Source organism: Vespa mandarinia, chromosome 22, assembly GCF_050613455.1.
Source record: "Vespa mandarinia isolate Hongniang chromosome 22, ASM5061345v1, whole genome shotgun sequence".
Classification (NCBI taxonomy): domain Eukaryota; kingdom Metazoa; phylum Arthropoda; class Insecta; order Hymenoptera; family Vespidae; genus Vespa; species Vespa mandarinia.
In genome coordinates, this window is record NC_140831.1 from 3,565,001 (window position 1) to 3,581,974 (window position 16,974).

Below are 16,974 nucleotides of genomic sequence, written 5' to 3' on the forward strand. Positions count from 1 at the left end.
CCAATCAACTGATCATAGACAAATCTTTGAAAGGTTGGAAGGAAGTCGAGTACGAAGTTGTACGAGATGCTTACGACAATTGTATTACTGTTTGTAACATGGAAAACGTTGATCCTCTTGGAATTCACACGGGAGAATCCATTGTTGTGGCACCAAGTCAAACCCTATCGAATCGAGAATACAACATGCTTCGAACAACGGCTATCAACGTGATAAGACATTTTGGAATCATAGGAGAATGTAATATTCAATATGCTTTGAATCCAAACACCGAGGAGTATTACATCATTGAAGTGAACGCCAGGCTATCGAGAAGTTCTGCTTTGGCTAGTAAAGCTACCGGTTATCCTCTTGCTTATGTAGCTGCCAAGTTGGCACTGGGTATTCCTTTGCCAGATATTCGTAATTCGGTCACTGGACAAACAACCGCTTGTTTTGAGCCCAGTTTGGACTATTGTGTTGTAAAAATACCGAGATGGGATCTCAGTAAATTCCACAGAGTCAGCACAAAGGTCTGATTTCTTATCATTCTTGTCATAATCTTGACTTGTTTATCTATTATTTAATTTCTTTTGTTTTTCCCCTTTTTTTTATAAATATTTGGTTGCTTTTTTTTTCTTTTAGATCGGTAGTTCAATGAAAAGCGTGGGAGAAGTAATGGCGATTGGTCGTAAGTTCGAGGAAGCTTTCCAAAAGGCTTTGAGAATGGTCGACGAAAATGTGAATGGTTTCGATCCGTATATCAAATTTGTCAATGACGAAGAATTAGAAAAACCAACGGACAAGAGAATGTTTGTCTTGGCTGCATCTATAAAAGCTGGATATTCTTTAGATCGACTTTACGAACTCACCAAAATAGATCGTTGGTTTCTACAAAAGATGAAAAACATTATCGATTACTATTCAGTTTTGGAGAGTATCGATCATACGAAATTGTCACACGATGTATTATTACGTGCAAAACAAATTGGATTTTCGGACAAACAAATAGCCACTGTAGTGAAGAGTTCTGAATTAGCCGTACGTATACAAAGACAAGAAAGTAACATCAAACCTATGGTTAAACAGATAGATACGGTTGCTGCGGAATGGCCAGCGACTACGAATTATCTTTATTTAACGTACAATGGTACTACACATGACGTAGAATTCCCTGGTGGTTACACGATGGTTATAGGTAAAAAATATACCCATAAATTATTATTCATCGTTTAATTAACGATTTTATTAATTATATGAATTTTTCTAGGATCTGGAGTATATAGAATCGGTAGTTCCGTAGAATTCGATTGGTGCGCGGTAAGTTGTCTGCGCGAACTACGAAATTTGGATCGTAAAACTATTATGGTTAATTATAATCCAGAGACAGTCAGTACAGATTATGACATGAGCGATCGTCTATATTTCGAAGAGATCACATTCGAAGTAGTAATGGACATATACGATTACGAGTGTCCAGAAGGAATAATTCTGTCCATGGGTGGACAATTGCCAAATAATATAGCTATGAATCTTCACAGGCAACAAGCTAGAATACTTGGAACATCACCGGAATCCGTGGACGGGGCAGAAAATCGTTTTAAGTTTTCTCGTATGTTGGATGGAATAGGAATTTCACAACCGAGATGGAAGGAGTTAACGAATCTTAAATCTGCCATTGAATTTTGCGAAGAAGTTGGTTATCCTTGTCTGGTACGGCCATCTTACGTTTTAAGCGGGGCTGCTATGAACGTGGCACACTCCAATCAAGATCTAGAATCTTATTTGAAAAGTGCCAGCGAGGTCAGTAAAGAACATCCCGTCGTAATATCGAAGTTCATATTGGAAGCAAAGGAGATCGATGTCGATGCTGTCGCATACGATGGGGTGATTCTTTGCATGGCTGTTTCTGAACACGTCGAAAACGCTGGTGTACATTCAGGTGATGCCACTCTCGTAACTCCCCCACAAGATATCAATTCAGAAACTCTGACAAAAATCAAGTCCATTTCCAAAGCTATTGCGGCGTCTTTAGGAGTAACTGGTCCCTTTAACATGCAATTAATCGCTAAGGTAATCAAATTGAAATATATAGCATATATATATATATATATATATATATATATATATATATCGTTTTATTTCGTTTATTTTTCCTTAGGACAATGAGTTGAAAGTTATAGAATGCAACGTACGAGTATCAAGATCGTTTCCCTTCGTTTCGAAAACCTTGGATCACGATTTTGTTGCGATGGCTACGCGATTGATAATCGGCGAATCAATCGATCCTGTTGACGTTCTAGCTGGATGTGGAAAAGTCGGTGTAAAAGTTCCACAATTTTCATTCTCACGCCTCGCAGGTCAATATTGACTCCAAGAAATATTTTTAATGAAAATAAAGCACGATATGATCATATTTTATTATTTACGGTTTATAGGTGCCGATGTCATGTTGGGCGTTGAAATGGTATCAACAGGAGAAGTTGCTTGCTTCGGAGAGAATCGTTACGAGGCGTATCTTAAAGGAATGATGAGTACCGGTTTTCATATTCCGCAGAAAGGAATCTTACTCTCAATAGGAAGTTTTAAAGTAAGTTTATAATATTTCGTATATCTTTCAGAGAGAAATATATAAAAAAAAAAAATATGACTAATAGTAAACGAATACTTATTGCAGCATAAAATGGAATTATTACCTGCTATTAGAAGTCTCCACAAAATGGGTTATAAGTTATATGCTAGCATGGGCACAGCTGACTTTTATACTGAACACGGTGTCGAGGTATGTAGATAAAAAATTTATTTATAACTAGTATTTTTGATTGATCTTATTCTTTAATGATAGATGAAAAATATTTATTTACATCTCGTGTGTATATATATATATATATATATATATATATATATGTATGTATATATATATATATATATATATATATATATATATATATGCATACACACGATCATAGCCATAACAAAGATTGCTTTTTTAACTTTAATGTACCTAGAAGTTTTACAAATGTATTTCATTTTGTGGTAATTGTTATGTATACACATATATACGATAAATTCTTCATATTTTATCACAAAATATGAAGAACTTCTTATTGAAACAATCTTTTCATTATAAATTGAAATTATTATTTTCCATTTCTATTACTTTAATTGTTAAAATAATACAGAATTAATTATAGCAAGTTGTCTTATGCCTATTGCATTCGAATTAAAATGGATACTTTATACAGTTAATGCTACATCGAATCTGTTTCATCGTAACTGTTCTCTCAAATATCGAAAAGTATTCGTCGAGTATTTGTCCTTCGTTGAAACGCACGTACTTTACAAAATAATCTAAAAACAATAAATATCAAATAAGGGCTCGCATCAATTTCAAATACGTTTGCGTTTACGTTTACTTTCCTTTAGTCCTTTAACTATTTAACACTAGGTATACATACATATATGTAGGAACACTGTTTTAAAGAGAATTCAAACTAATTCAAATATAAGTTGTCTCGGACAAGAACGAATCGTTTTCATTTTCTACGAGCGATAAAACTCTTTGCGTCGATTTTTCTTGTTTATCCCTTATTGGCACCGATGAGTTTAAACTTTCCCGATCATTTTGAACTTTCATTGTCGGAGAAGATACTTCCATAATCGGACCGGACATTTTGTTTGTTGGACTAGGTATTCGGCTAGTCGGACTAGGTAATTTGTTTATTGGACTAGGTATTTGCCTAGTCGGATTGGATATTTTGTTTACTGGACTAGTTACTCGCCTAGTCGGATTGGTTACTTTGTCCACTGGATTAGGTACTCGCCTTGTCGGACTGGATACTTTATCCGTTGGGATAGGTACTGGAGGAGTCTGTGTCGCTGCGCGATTTATTCTGGATGAAGGAGGTGTACGTGGTCTCTCCTCAATCATTGCTTTCGTTACCGACGCAGAATCATACGTATGATCCTTTATGTCCGATTGCTTCGCTTCGTTCGCAACAGGTGGTAATTTTTCTAGAGATTCTTTAGTAAAACGATTTTTCAACGGCACAGCAAAAATTGACTCTTCAACATTTCTAATTGGCTTTTGCTGTGGAACATTTTCGGCCAATTTATAATCCTGCCGTTTTCTAAGGACCCTAATTTTATCGCGATATGCTTTAGCATCTTCCTTCCATCTTGGATGTTCGCAAAGAAGAATAGAGAGTCGATCTGCCTGATCTAAATACATCATCTTTTGTTGGATAGCACGATATTGATGAAAACGTTCGCCCATTTTAATGAAGTGACTGATGAAAAAGTCTAATAATGCGCATAGCCTTATGCCTTCCAAATCGGCACATCGTACCTGAAAAAAGGAAAATTTTTTTCTTGGAAAATAATAAATAACAAAAAATAAAGAAAAATATAAACACTTTGGAAGAATACTTACCGAAATTTCGATAACCGAATCCGTTGCCTTACGCGGATTTATCAGCGTTTTGTTAGTCACCGTCGGTCTATTAGCATAGATCTTCTGCTCATCCTCGGTCCGGCTTAAATTTTTGGCATTCACCCAAAAACCACCAGGTCGGGTATCCGTGTATATAGGTTTACCGCTCTTTGTCGTACTATACTCGTCCTCGGTCGACTTGGACATAGGTTTGTGAACATATCCGGTAAGGGCCGGATTAATCAACGTCAAGACATTGGCGGTAAGAATGTTTAAAAGTAATCCAAAATTAATTTGAGGAAAGAATTGCTGATTATACTTGACGTTCTCCATCGCATGAAAGACGTACATTATTGGATTCTCGAGAATTCGTTTGATCTGCTTCTGCGTATGTAATAGATGCTCGCTTGGTATTTTTTGAAAGAGATTCCTGTCTCTGATAAAATAATCCGATAGAATCGGATCGTTTTGACTGATGTAATAATACATGGATTCCAGAAATTTAATTAGACACTCGCCAGTCCGATTATTTGGCCATTTACTCGGTCTATCATTCTCTTCTATCATCCAAAAAAGTCTATTCCTGATGTGTGCCGTCGTCAGTCCGAACATAGAATCGAATACCGGCCTTATAAATGTCTTGTGCAGCATCAGTGCCATCAAGTAAACTTGTATCTGAGCAGATGTCATACAAGTTTCCAAATATCGTTCGGCAGCAGGAAACGTCAATAGCCATTCAATATTTTCATAAATATTTATACCCTTCCTAGGCGAAAATCCTTCCGGTACTATGTAACATCCTAAATTTCTTATTTCCCCAAGATCGTCGTCGCTGGGCCAGGTACTACGAGGACGATTCAACCATTCTTTAGCATCATCGGGCCATTGGGACCAAATACTTGGTATGATCTCGTAAGGTTCTACCATGGTGAGTTTCGTTGCGTGAGATATTATTACCTTGTCGTAATAAATAATACAACCCTCTGGTTTCATATCTTCCACCGAGTCGTGATCGAATCCAAAAACGTCAATTAGCTGATGGATGAAGACTCCGAAAAAGTGTTTCATAAAGTAAAGACTGCTAACATAAAAGACGTTGTAATTATAACGTTTAAGAACCTGTCGTATTCTTTTCTGCTTGTTGTTCATTGGATATCTTCTTTCCTCGAGAGGATCGTATATTTTTCCCTCGCTGGTGTAAGTGATTTTTTTGAAACATTTCCGTGGTATTTGATTTATATCAGAATCTTCGTCGGTTTCTGTATTCTTCGATACATCACCGCTAGTATATAAATCGTCGCAACTTCGCGAGAGGTTACAAGTATGATTACAGCTACAATCGCTATCACTGTCAACTACATAGTTCCCGGATCTATAACCAGAACTGATGCTACTTGCTCGACTAAAGTTCGAATAAAGTTTCGTTTTATTGTAATGTTTGGTCCTTGAATGATGACCTCCACAATTCGGATAACCGTTTCTCGGAGGTGGTTCGGGAACTCTAGAGGATCTTTCCTCGATCAAAGAATGTACCTTGTAATGATCCGATTCGACTTTGATTCGATCATGAGAACTGCCCGGTTCGTAAATGTTCTCTTGGGAAAAACTTTTTTGTTTTTCGTACAGAGTATCTTCGTCGTAAAGGTTAGAATTACTATGATTGTACTTCGAAGACCGAAGAGAATTTTTGGATTGCCTATCTAGTCCTCTATTCCGTGTGTATTTTGAACCGTATATGCTATCTCCGTCACTGTAAAAGCCATCGTCGTTTTTCATACCATTTGATTCTTCTTCCGCTATCACTTTTTTCAATAGGGGTGTATCATCCTGCAGTTGTAGTTTCACATATCCTATATATATTTATATATATAATATATATATATATATATATATATACATATACATATAGATAAATATGATGTATAATAAGTAACTCGTAAAATTACATCGCAAAATAATATTGACTTTTTTGTACCAACCTCGATGTTCGGTTTGTTTCAATATCATACTATAAATGGAATTATCGTTCATAGGACTATAAGTTGCATCTTCCTCGATAACCTCGATGTTGTCGTGTACAACGTAAATTCGAACGGGTTGTAGTGGTTCAATGGTTGGACGTAAAGTTTGTCTTGACGACGTAAAGCCTACGTTCCGTGCTACTTCTTCCTGAAGAACATCCGGCAATAAGACATGCTTATGCGGAGCCAATTGTTCGTTTAAGTCCGCTTCGCGAGACGACACCAAGCCTTTCCTAATGCGTGCAATATCCCTGAAAGTAATTATTTGCTATAAAATATTTTTAAACTGGACGATTTTTCACGAGCTATCACAATATCACGGTCATATTATTTATACAATATGATCGTAAAGATCGTTGATTAGATTGATCCAAGTCAGAATAATTCGTATCAATATGATTCGTGGAATTCGTTCATTTGTGTTTTTTTTCTTTCTCGCAAAGAACAAAGTCGATACAGAAGAAGAAGAAAAAGAAGAGAGAGAGAGAGAGAAAGATAAAGCACATTTCTTTGTACTTGAAATTAATATTTAGGTTAACCACTTGATTTAATTTTTATATAATAGTCAAGGATTTTGATTTTGAATATATAGATGACATAGTCAAGAAAGAATTATGATTGATAAAGTATACATCAATAGCCTTCTATGGCCCAAATCATCGTATCAGTATTTGAGATATCAAAATTATACGATTATAGATAAACTTATTTAATACTTGACCGTTTTAAAAACATGAGGATAACGCAAGCGCGATCAAAGTCTACATATTACAACTTTTTACGGAACAATTTAATCATCCATATAAATGTTTAATATTGACATTGTTCTTATTTTTTTGAAAGATGTTACCAGAATATTTCTCAATATTGGTACATCTTATCAAAGAAAAAAATTATCTTTACACATTGAACACTATCGTAAAACTACAAATCATAAAAATCGTTCGAAGGTGACTGCAATGCTTCGAAAATAATATTCTTCGATAATAAAATTAAAATCATATATAGATGATTAAGAATGTAATCGGTTTAAAAAAATTAAGTTAAGTTAAGTTTAAAAAAATTAACATTTTATTTTTTCTGCATTGTCATCATTGATGTCTGCGTAATTCAACTACCATCCACTGTATGAAAAAAAAAAAAAAGGAAAAAATAAAAGAAGGAAAAAAACACTTAAAAATAATCGAGTAATCACGATATCGACAGAATACACGCACACTCTCACTCACTCACTCACATACACACTCACACATTCTCTCTTCGAAGGAAGTAACAAAAGAAAAAAAAAAATGTCGATATGGCTTACTTTTCGTAATTTCCAAAGAATTGCACGCACATCATAAGATTATTAAGTACAAAGTGTTCTGGTTCGTTCCTTATGGTTCTTCTCAACCATTTCATTTCCATATCTTCATTCTCGTCATAGTCATCTTCCATATCGGAACTTCGATTTCTATCATCACCCTTAGCTTTCTTGCTCTTATCTTTTCTTGATCTTCTCGACTTGATGTTACCCATTGTCTCTTCTCAAACGAACTCCTTCCGATGACGATAGGTTTACTTGTACGATAACTTTTTCCGAGGGTGGAGGGAGAAGATCGATATGTATGATCGATGATAGGATTATTTTTCGCGATCGCGCTCGTGGTGTCCTTTATTTTTGATAAATAACTCCCGTCGTATTTTTTGTTTTGAGCGTTACCCATACAAGGTAAGCTTTAACGATGTCAGCCATTGAAACCAATCATTGTAGGCGTACGCGAAAGGTATCTGTACTCGATATTCCGCAAAGATCTGTGAGACAGTAGTCTCCCCGCGACTGCCGCCCGTCGATAAATAGCTATCTCGTTATCGAACAACCCAGGAGAACGTTTTTAATCAACTCTTCACTATCAGTTATCGACAAACACGTAAAATGTAAAAAATGTCCCGCCTACCTTGTATCATAATGACGTGATATATAAAACGTTGATTCTTTTACGAAATGTTTAAATGCATTACAATTGCAGTAGGATTCCTTAGGAAAAGCTAAAATACATGAATTCGTAAGATTTAAAAGAACATTTCTTTCAAAATAAAATCATATATACTCGTTGTCGTAAATTAAAGTTTAGGATAGAATCTTTAATTTGAGATTATCCAAGGAAGAGGAAATTAAATCAAGAGCTTGTCTATCGAAAACGTATACCTATTTCTATCTAAAATCATTATCATGTTTATCTTTTTAACAATTATAGATTTATATCGAACAGATTTTACGTTCGATGATAAAAAGAAAAGGCTCAGGATAACAGGATCAATAATTAGTTAAAATATCTCTGTTTGATGATTGAAGGCTTGACAGGTTTCCTGACGTCACATGCAGATATACCTACCAGTTACAATAGATAAAAATAACAATATTATCTAATCTTTCCCTTAACCGTTATCTTAACGCGATTATATCTATATTAATTTTTGGACTAGACTAATAAGTATTTTGCATTCCACTGGTATAATAAATATATCCATATGATATGGATCTCTGTTGATCTGGGGTGATTAAAAAAATGAAAAATGAATTTATTCGCAAAAGCGAACTAATAAGCCATTTAAGTAATTGACATTAAAATATATTAAGTATTAATCATTAGTTGAATTTGTTTTTTTACTTATCGTTGTATACATATATATATATATATACATATACATACATATATATACATATATACATATATATATATATATACATATACATACATATATATATACATATACATACATATATATATATATATATATATATATATGATATATATATATATATATCATATATGATATATATATATATATATCATATATATTATTTATAGCGATTATCTTTTCGATAAGTCTAATCTTATTACCTACGTCTATCTATTCCGTACGATTAAACGATCTAAAATAATAGAATAAAAATAATAAAATAAATTAGAATCTTATTTATTATGGCATATATGTATGTGTGTGTGTGTGTGTGTGTGTGTGTGTGTGTGTGTGTGTATATATATATATATATATATATATATATAATTGATGATTTTAACCGTTTTAACATTCTTTTTCATAGATAGAACCGGTGCAATGGACTTTCGAAAACATCGGTGTTAATGAAGACTCGAGTCCGAGCGAATTGCGACATCTTGCTGATTTCCTTTCGAAAAAGCAATTCGATCTGGTCATTAATTTGCCAATGAGAAACGGAGGGGCTAGACGTGTCTCAAACTTCATGACACATGGCTACCGTACTAGAAGATTAGCGGTAGATTACTCCGTTCCTCTTGTCACGGACGTAAAATGTGCCAAACTACTCGTCGAGGTAATAAACCATTAAAATAATTACGCCATGTAAAATCTGATAATTTTGAAAATATAAAAAAGTTCGACGTTGAACGATGACTCATATTTTCAAAATTAATCTATGAAGTACCTAAACAAGTATTTCAATATAAGTAATATTTCTTTATAATCGGAACGTTATAAAATACAGGTATCAAATGATCAAAGTCCAGCCGCATAGTTCAGCGATTAGCCGTCGACCTCTACTTTCGTAGAAATTTCTTAAAATCAATATTAAATCATTTCTTAACCTTTTATATTATCTCGCTAGATAAAAATAATAGTAAAACGTATAAATAGTAATAGGATGTTAGTCGTACGTACTAATGATGTGCATTGCGTATCATATTTCTAGCAATAATCTAATCGCTTTCTATACCTATATAGATATTTTTTTTTGTTCTTTTCTTTTACAATGAAAATAGCAAAGATTGCTTACACTCGTTGAAATAAACAAAATTCTTACGATATTTTATAAAAGCATGAGACTTTGTTATGCAGTCGTATGGAATTGTACTATGCGATTCAAGGTCAATCGAGGGCGAACATAATGATCGGAATAACGTTTTAACACGATAACCCCTCTCCATTTTTACAAAAGGCAATGAGAATATTGGGTGGACGTGCACCGCGTATGAAGACACACACGGATTGCATGTCCTCCAGAAGGATGATAAAGTTACCCGGTTTCATCGACGTGCACGTGCACACTCGTGATCCTGGCGCGAATCATAAAGAAGATTTCGCATCTTGCACGGCCGCCGCTTTGGCTGGAGGTATCACTATGATATTCGCGATGCCCAACACCAATCCAGCTGTCGTTGATCATCAATCCTTCGCCTTGGCAAAAGAGGTAAGAGATTGATATATATTATCAATGGTTTACGATCTTTACATAATTGATTTCATTGCTATCGTCACAATATTTCATTTATATTCTTAGCTTATCCTTATACTTCTCGCAAATACGTTTTTGGATTTGCAAGGAACGAGGGAGAAAAAAGAAAGGTCAATATGCGAAGCTTTTTTATCAGATCTAAGTACGGTTTTTTGTTTCTTTTTTTTTTTTTTCTTCTTACAACTATACATTTCCGGTGTGAGCGTGAAAAAAATATGTTCGCAACTTTCATTCCATATCTTTTCTGTTTGATAAGTAGCGTGTATTGAGATAATAAATGATGTGTAAAAATTGTTTTACATCATTTGTAATACTGCGCTGAAAATAAAATCAAAGGAATGTTCGCGGACTCCATTCGACCTTGTGAATGAAGTTTGAAACTAGATCTCCTTACATCATCTAATATAACTCAATTTGAAAAGAGTTAGGCAAATGAAGACGTCCGTTTTGTATCAATTGAAAAGAGAAAAATTGTTAACATATTTGAGTCTCGTTTATATATACGAGAAAAATGTAAATATTTGCATCTTATCCTTTGATAAAACCTTTTTTCTCTTTGCCAAATTTATTAGCACACTTTCGAAAACGTGCGTCTTATCGAAAGGCACGTGATATAATCGATAAAAGCGGAAGTTGTCCATAATTGCATCAAAGATAAGCACTTTGATAATATAATCAACAAAATTACACTACTTATTCTTTAAATGGTTAATAATTTCTCTTTTAATTTCAATTTTTATTTTTATCAATTTAGCGTGCGATAGCCGGTGCACGATGCGATTATGCACTTTTCATAGGTGCTTCGGCGGACAACCATATTATAACACCAGAAATCGCTCCCCTCGCTGCAGGTCTCAAGATGTATCTTAACGAGACCTTCACGACGCTACGTCTGATTGATTTGACCGTTTGGATAAAGGTAAAGTCGAGACCTTCAATTCTATAAATGCATTAGTTGATTACTCATCTCTAATCCATTTCTAATCTCTAATACGGGGAAAAACGTAGGTACTTTCCTCATTGCAGATAACAGCTTATGTACACGATCGAATACACCTTATCGTGCATCTATCATATCACACAATACATTCCGTTGCAGCATGTAACTTAGAATGTTAACCCGTTTTAATCATACTATCGCTGCAATTTTACAAGCCGGAGATTTGAAAAAGAGAGAGAGAGAGAGAGAGAGAAGGAAAAAAGCATTAGCAGGGATTGCAACCGTTCAAAATATTCTTATCTAACTTCGATAATAACAAGATATATAAAAGGATGAAAAATATCGAATTAGAAAGGATTAATATCACTTTTAACGTAACGTTTAACATCACACGTTCATTTACAGCATTTCCAAAGCTGGCCGAAAAAATATCCTTTATGTGTTCACGCCGAAGGACAAACAACGGCAGCCATTCTTCTTTTGGCCAATTTACACAATAGACCTGTTCATATTTGTCACGTCGCAAGGAAAGAAGAAATTCAAATCATACGCGCTGCCAAGGAGAAGGTTTATACTTTTACATAATATGTATTTCAAAAATATATATATATATATATATATATATATTTTCTTTGGTCGATCGAATAAAAAATGTAATATATCTTGAAATATTTGTTCAGGGTCTTGCAGTTACATGCGAAGTATGTCCGCATCATCTTTTCCTCTGCAAAGACGATCTTAAACGTATAGGCGAAACGAAGGGTCAAGTACGACCTTCTCTGGTATCAAAAGAGGATCAGCAAGCATTATGGGACAATTTAGATGCGATCGATTGCTTCGCGACAGATCATGGTAAACAGAAGAAAACGAAGATTTTATATCTGATCTGAGTTTTCAGTTTGCAAAGGAATAACCATTTGGATTTTCGTTTTTTAGCTCCTCACACCGTACAAGAAAAAACAAGCAAGAATGCACCTCCAGGTTTCCCAGGCTTAGAAACAATTTTACCATTGTTACTGAATGCCGTACACGATGGAAAACTTACGATGGAAGTAAGTATAAAAAAAAAAAAAATCGTTTACCGAACGACAAATAAAGAAAAAAAAATGGTAGATACTTTTCATCGAGAATTTTTTGCGCTCGAATATAAAAGATATGCGAAAAAAAAGAAAATAAAAAAAAGGAAGTTATTTATTAATGAAAGAAGTACATTGATTTCCTAACTAATTCTAAGAGTGAGGAATCGTGTTATATTTATCGCATTTCTAAAGACAAGCTTTATTTCGATATCTTTTCTCTTCGAGATAAGCCAGGAGGCTTTATCCGATTAGGTATCATTGGCAAGGAGCGCGAAAGCCATAATGTTTTTATATACCTATTTCCTCTTTTTTTTTTTTATTATTTATCTTTGCGATTATATATCTCTGTCATAGTTTTATTTGGACTGCAAATAAATTCAAAGCCTCTTTATTCTGATGTTTATTTATAAAAACACAAAAAACGTATTAATATTTTTGAACAGTTCCCGTTATTTCCGACACACCTTTCGGACAAAAATTTGTCGTTTCGTTGATTTTAAACTAACATATAATAAAAAAAAACTCCTTTAAAATCCTACCAAATTCATCATTTTTAAAATTTCAACTCAAAAACTGTTGCAACCACTTTTCGAGTTGGAATTTAATAACCGATACTATCACGTAACATTGCAATTATGTTAACTAATAAGTTTAGAATGAAACGTAGGAAATATTTCATATTCTTCGTTTAATATATAATGTAACATTAATAAAAGACGAACATATATATTACAGGCACTGGTCGACAAGTTTTACAGAAATCCGAAGAAAATCTTCAATATACCAGATCAACCGAACACCTACGTTGAAGTTGATCTAGATGATGAATGGGTTATACCAGATGCTATGTCTTTTAGCAAAGCTCAATGGACACCATTCGCAGGAATGAAAATCCGTGGTTCGGTTCATAGAGTAGTTCTTAGAGGGGAGGTTGCTTACGTTGAAGGACAAGTTTTGGTTAACCCAGGATTCGGTCAGGATATCAGAGAGATTCAAATAAAAATGAAACATCCATCAATCGTTTATGCACCCACGATCGATGTAAACGTTAGTAGACCTGGATCAGGCTTGGATAATCTTTTATCGCCTAATATTCACGATCGTAATAGTGAATTGGAAGAAGAACAATTAGGTGAGGAAACGCGAACTATTATTGTATCTGATCTATAATTTATTTGTATCAGATATTTTATTTTACCCAATTATTTTATTTTTCTTCAGAACGTTATAATCACTTATTACAACCCATCATTCAAAAATCGAACGTTCATTTCGCATCGGACGTCGATCATCCAAAGCTATTAGGAGTTCAACGAACAATTTCACCGTTGTCCTTTAGTAGTTCCATACGTCACAAGAGCGAAAGTAATTTGAATCTCCATGTACAGTCAACGACATCGAATCACATTAGCTGTAACTTAACTGGACATCATATTCTTTCGGCGGATATCTTCAATAAGGAAGAATTGAAAGAAGTTTTCCATCTCGCCGAAACATTTCGTAACGCGATTCGAAAGGAACGAATGTTGGATCACATCTTGAGAGTAAGATTATTGATATTGTGATATAGAAGTATTATCACATAAGCAGTTATTCGTCTTAAAAATTTTAGTTTTATTTTATCTAGGGTAAAATTATGGCATCTATTTTCTACGAAGCCAGTACAAGAACTTCCTGTAGTTTCTCGGCTGCTATGGAACGACTTGGTGGAAGGGTAATATACATGGATGGTTCTACGTCGTCGGTGAAAAAGGGAGAAACTCTGGAAGGTTCGTAACTGGTCCTTTTTTTTTTTTTTTTTTTTAATATATATTCTAATCGATGATCTTTTTTCGATCACAGATTCGGTAGCCGTAATGGCTGGTTACGCTGACGTCGTTGTTGTTCGACATCCAGAACCTGGTGCAGTATCAGTAAGCACACATATTTGAAATATTGCATAAGTAGATAAGTGACGAATAAACTATCCTATATATTATTATCTATTTTATAGAGAGCATCTCAACACTGTAGAAAGCCCCTAATAAATGCTGGCGATGGTGTTGGTGAACATCCCACTCAAGCCTTATTGGATATCTTCACAATTCGTGATGAGATCGGTACTGTGAACGGTCTGACGATTACGATGGTCGGCGATTTGAAGCATGGAAGAACCGTTCATTCTCTCGCCAGGTTAATTCAATAAAATCAAATTCTCTATCCTACACATCGATCGTAAATTATTAAATATAAAAATCCGTATCACAGAATTATCACTTTTTATACTATATATTACAGTATAATAACAATCGTTCTAATTTATCTCTTTTCGATATCATTTTCATATTTTTATCGTATAATAACGATCAATATTTGTTATCGATCAATGTATCTAAAGTAGTCGATCAATTCGTACAAATCTTTTGATTCATAGAATTTTCGTTTCGCATTCATTACCAATTAAAAAAAAATCTTTTATTCGATCCGTCAATATGTCGACTAATAATTATCATATTAACTCGATTTCAGGTTACTGACCTTGTATAACGTAGAACTACGATACGTTTCTCCGTCTGGACTTGAAATGCCCGAGCACGTAATGAATTATGTGTCAAAGCGAGGCGTATCCCAGGAAATGTTTCAAAGTCTTGAAGAGGCATTGCCAGATACGGACGTACTTTATATGACACGTATACAACGCGAACGTTTCGTAACCCAGGATGAATATCGACAGGTAAAAAGAATAATTTTGTACTGACATATATTACTTACGTGTATAAAATATAAGAGATGTTAATGAATCTGATACTGATCATTAACTATCTTAAGCGTGTACGTTCATTCCACTTAATCATATTTTCATGTTCGATCACCTGTACCACTAATTACGAATTTCGATGTAAATTAATTTTGAACTTTTCAAATGAGTCCTATCGATGAAACGCGAAAATAAATCGTAATAAAAATGTCATTTATTTTTTCGCAGGTTTGTGGTCATTTCATAGTGACGCCGCAATTAATGTCGCGTGCCAAAAGGAAAATGGTAGTCATGCATCCCCTTCCACGTGTTTTCGAAATAAGTACAGAATTCGACATGGATCCTCGCGCTGCGTATTTTAGGCAAGCCGAGAATGGTGTTTACGTTCGCATGGCTCTCCTTGCCATGGTTCTAGGTCGTTTCTGATCCATCGAGATCAATGTCCGTTTTCTTAGACCAGCTTGTGGGTTAAGGTCAAAACGTCGAAAAATCTCCTCAAGGAGAAGGCCACAGGAAATCACCCACCTGAAATTCCAATTAGACTGTGATAAATATCGTGCGTTACAACAAATTGTGCTAATTTACACATTACTGATATATATAAATATATATATATATATTACATAAAATGTAATATTTTCTTACAATCAATCAAAATTATAACACTTAAGCTGAAACTGTCCAAGAATCATGACAATATTATTCAAGAAAATATATCGTTATAGTTTTATATTATAAATATTTTATCATATTTCTCTAGAGAATAATTCAAACTAGATTATGTATATAATCATTCCACTTAAATGTACGTTCGTTCAAATTTCTATATTGATTACGCGCCGTTTATATGGATTTGACAAACAAAATAAACAAGAAATATAAAGAGAAATTCTTCGTTGTTAAAAAAAATTATTTTTATTAATAACATGATAATCTTAATTAAATATATATATATATATATATATATATATATATATATATAAATGATTTTACGAAATATCAATCATAATCTTTTATTAAGCACGAAGAGATAATTAATCTTGATTTAAGTCACATCATGCTTCGTAAATTATTTTGATTTACTTTTCAATATCTTATTGAGTCAGAGACTGTTTCATGATTTTCTTCGATGCTACGTCAGAAAATCTCAATCTTATGAGGCAAGGTAAAAGAATATAATTTTAATCCGATATAACGTTATCTCAAATCGTCACGAAGGTTATTTCATTATCTTCGTGCTTTTATTCCACATTCTTTTATTTTAACATCATTCTCCTTAAACATGCAATCATTTATATCATAGAATATTCCCTTATTTCAATTATTTCAATTGTTTCGATTATTTCCAATTATTTTTAATTTTAATAAAATTATGACAGTAGAGGATAGGTTTGAAAGAGAGAAAATACTTTTTCTAGTAAATCTTTTCGATTTCTTTAATAATAATGATAATACTTATGTACACTGTTCGTGCATTTGCATATATATATATAAGTATATATATGTACTTATATATATATGAGTGTGTGTA

The 16,974-nt window shown here is 33.8% G+C and overlaps 2 protein-coding genes across 3 annotated transcripts in view; one reads left to right on the plus strand and one right to left on the minus strand.

Moving 5' to 3' along the window:
- Positions 1-16,256, plus strand: part of rudimentary (carbamoyl-phosphate synthetase 2, aspartate transcarbamylase, and dihydroorotase rudimentary) — a 19,933-nt gene extending 3,677 nt beyond the window's left edge. The window contains exons 7-25 of the mRNA XM_035880479.2: positions 1-512; positions 625-1,177; positions 1,250-2,052; positions 2,141-2,339; positions 2,418-2,569; positions 2,657-2,761; positions 9,521-9,769; positions 10,391-10,642; positions 11,442-11,606; positions 12,033-12,194; positions 12,308-12,479; positions 12,564-12,679; positions 13,442-13,838; positions 13,928-14,250; positions 14,334-14,475; positions 14,549-14,619; positions 14,700-14,878; positions 15,215-15,419; positions 15,672-16,256. The exon at positions 1-512 is cut by the window's left edge and continues 133 nt beyond it. Coding sequence (XP_035736372.1) covers positions 1-512; positions 625-1,177; positions 1,250-2,052; positions 2,141-2,339; positions 2,418-2,569; positions 2,657-2,761; positions 9,521-9,769; positions 10,391-10,642; positions 11,442-11,606; positions 12,033-12,194; positions 12,308-12,479; positions 12,564-12,679; positions 13,442-13,838; positions 13,928-14,250; positions 14,334-14,475; positions 14,549-14,619; positions 14,700-14,878; positions 15,215-15,419; positions 15,672-15,869 — 4,955 coding nt within the window. The 3' untranslated portion in view covers positions 15,870-16,256. The remainder of the gene's footprint in view (positions 513-624; positions 1,178-1,249; positions 2,053-2,140; positions 2,340-2,417; positions 2,570-2,656; positions 2,762-9,520; positions 9,770-10,390; positions 10,643-11,441; positions 11,607-12,032; positions 12,195-12,307; positions 12,480-12,563; positions 12,680-13,441; positions 13,839-13,927; positions 14,251-14,333; positions 14,476-14,548; positions 14,620-14,699; positions 14,879-15,214; positions 15,420-15,671) is intronic.
- LOC118447931 (uncharacterized) lies at positions 2,981-8,274 on the minus strand. Of its 2 annotated transcripts, XM_085663585.1 has the most exons (5): positions 7,739-8,274; positions 6,391-6,683; positions 4,412-6,261; positions 3,438-4,327; positions 2,981-3,330 (listed from the first exon to the last, which is right to left on the minus strand). In XM_085663585.1, exons 1-4 carry the CDS (start codon positions 7,948-7,950, stop codon positions 3,479-3,481), a joined length of 3,204 nt encoding a protein of 1,067 aa, XP_085519711.1. In that variant the 5' UTR covers positions 7,951-8,274; the 3' UTR covers positions 2,981-3,330; positions 3,438-3,478. The 2 variants fall into 2 exon arrangements, with proteins under 2 accessions (XP_085519711.1, XP_035736373.2); XM_035880480.2 differs by having other exon boundaries at positions 2,982-4,327.
- Positions 16,257-16,974: the final 718 nt, after the last annotated feature.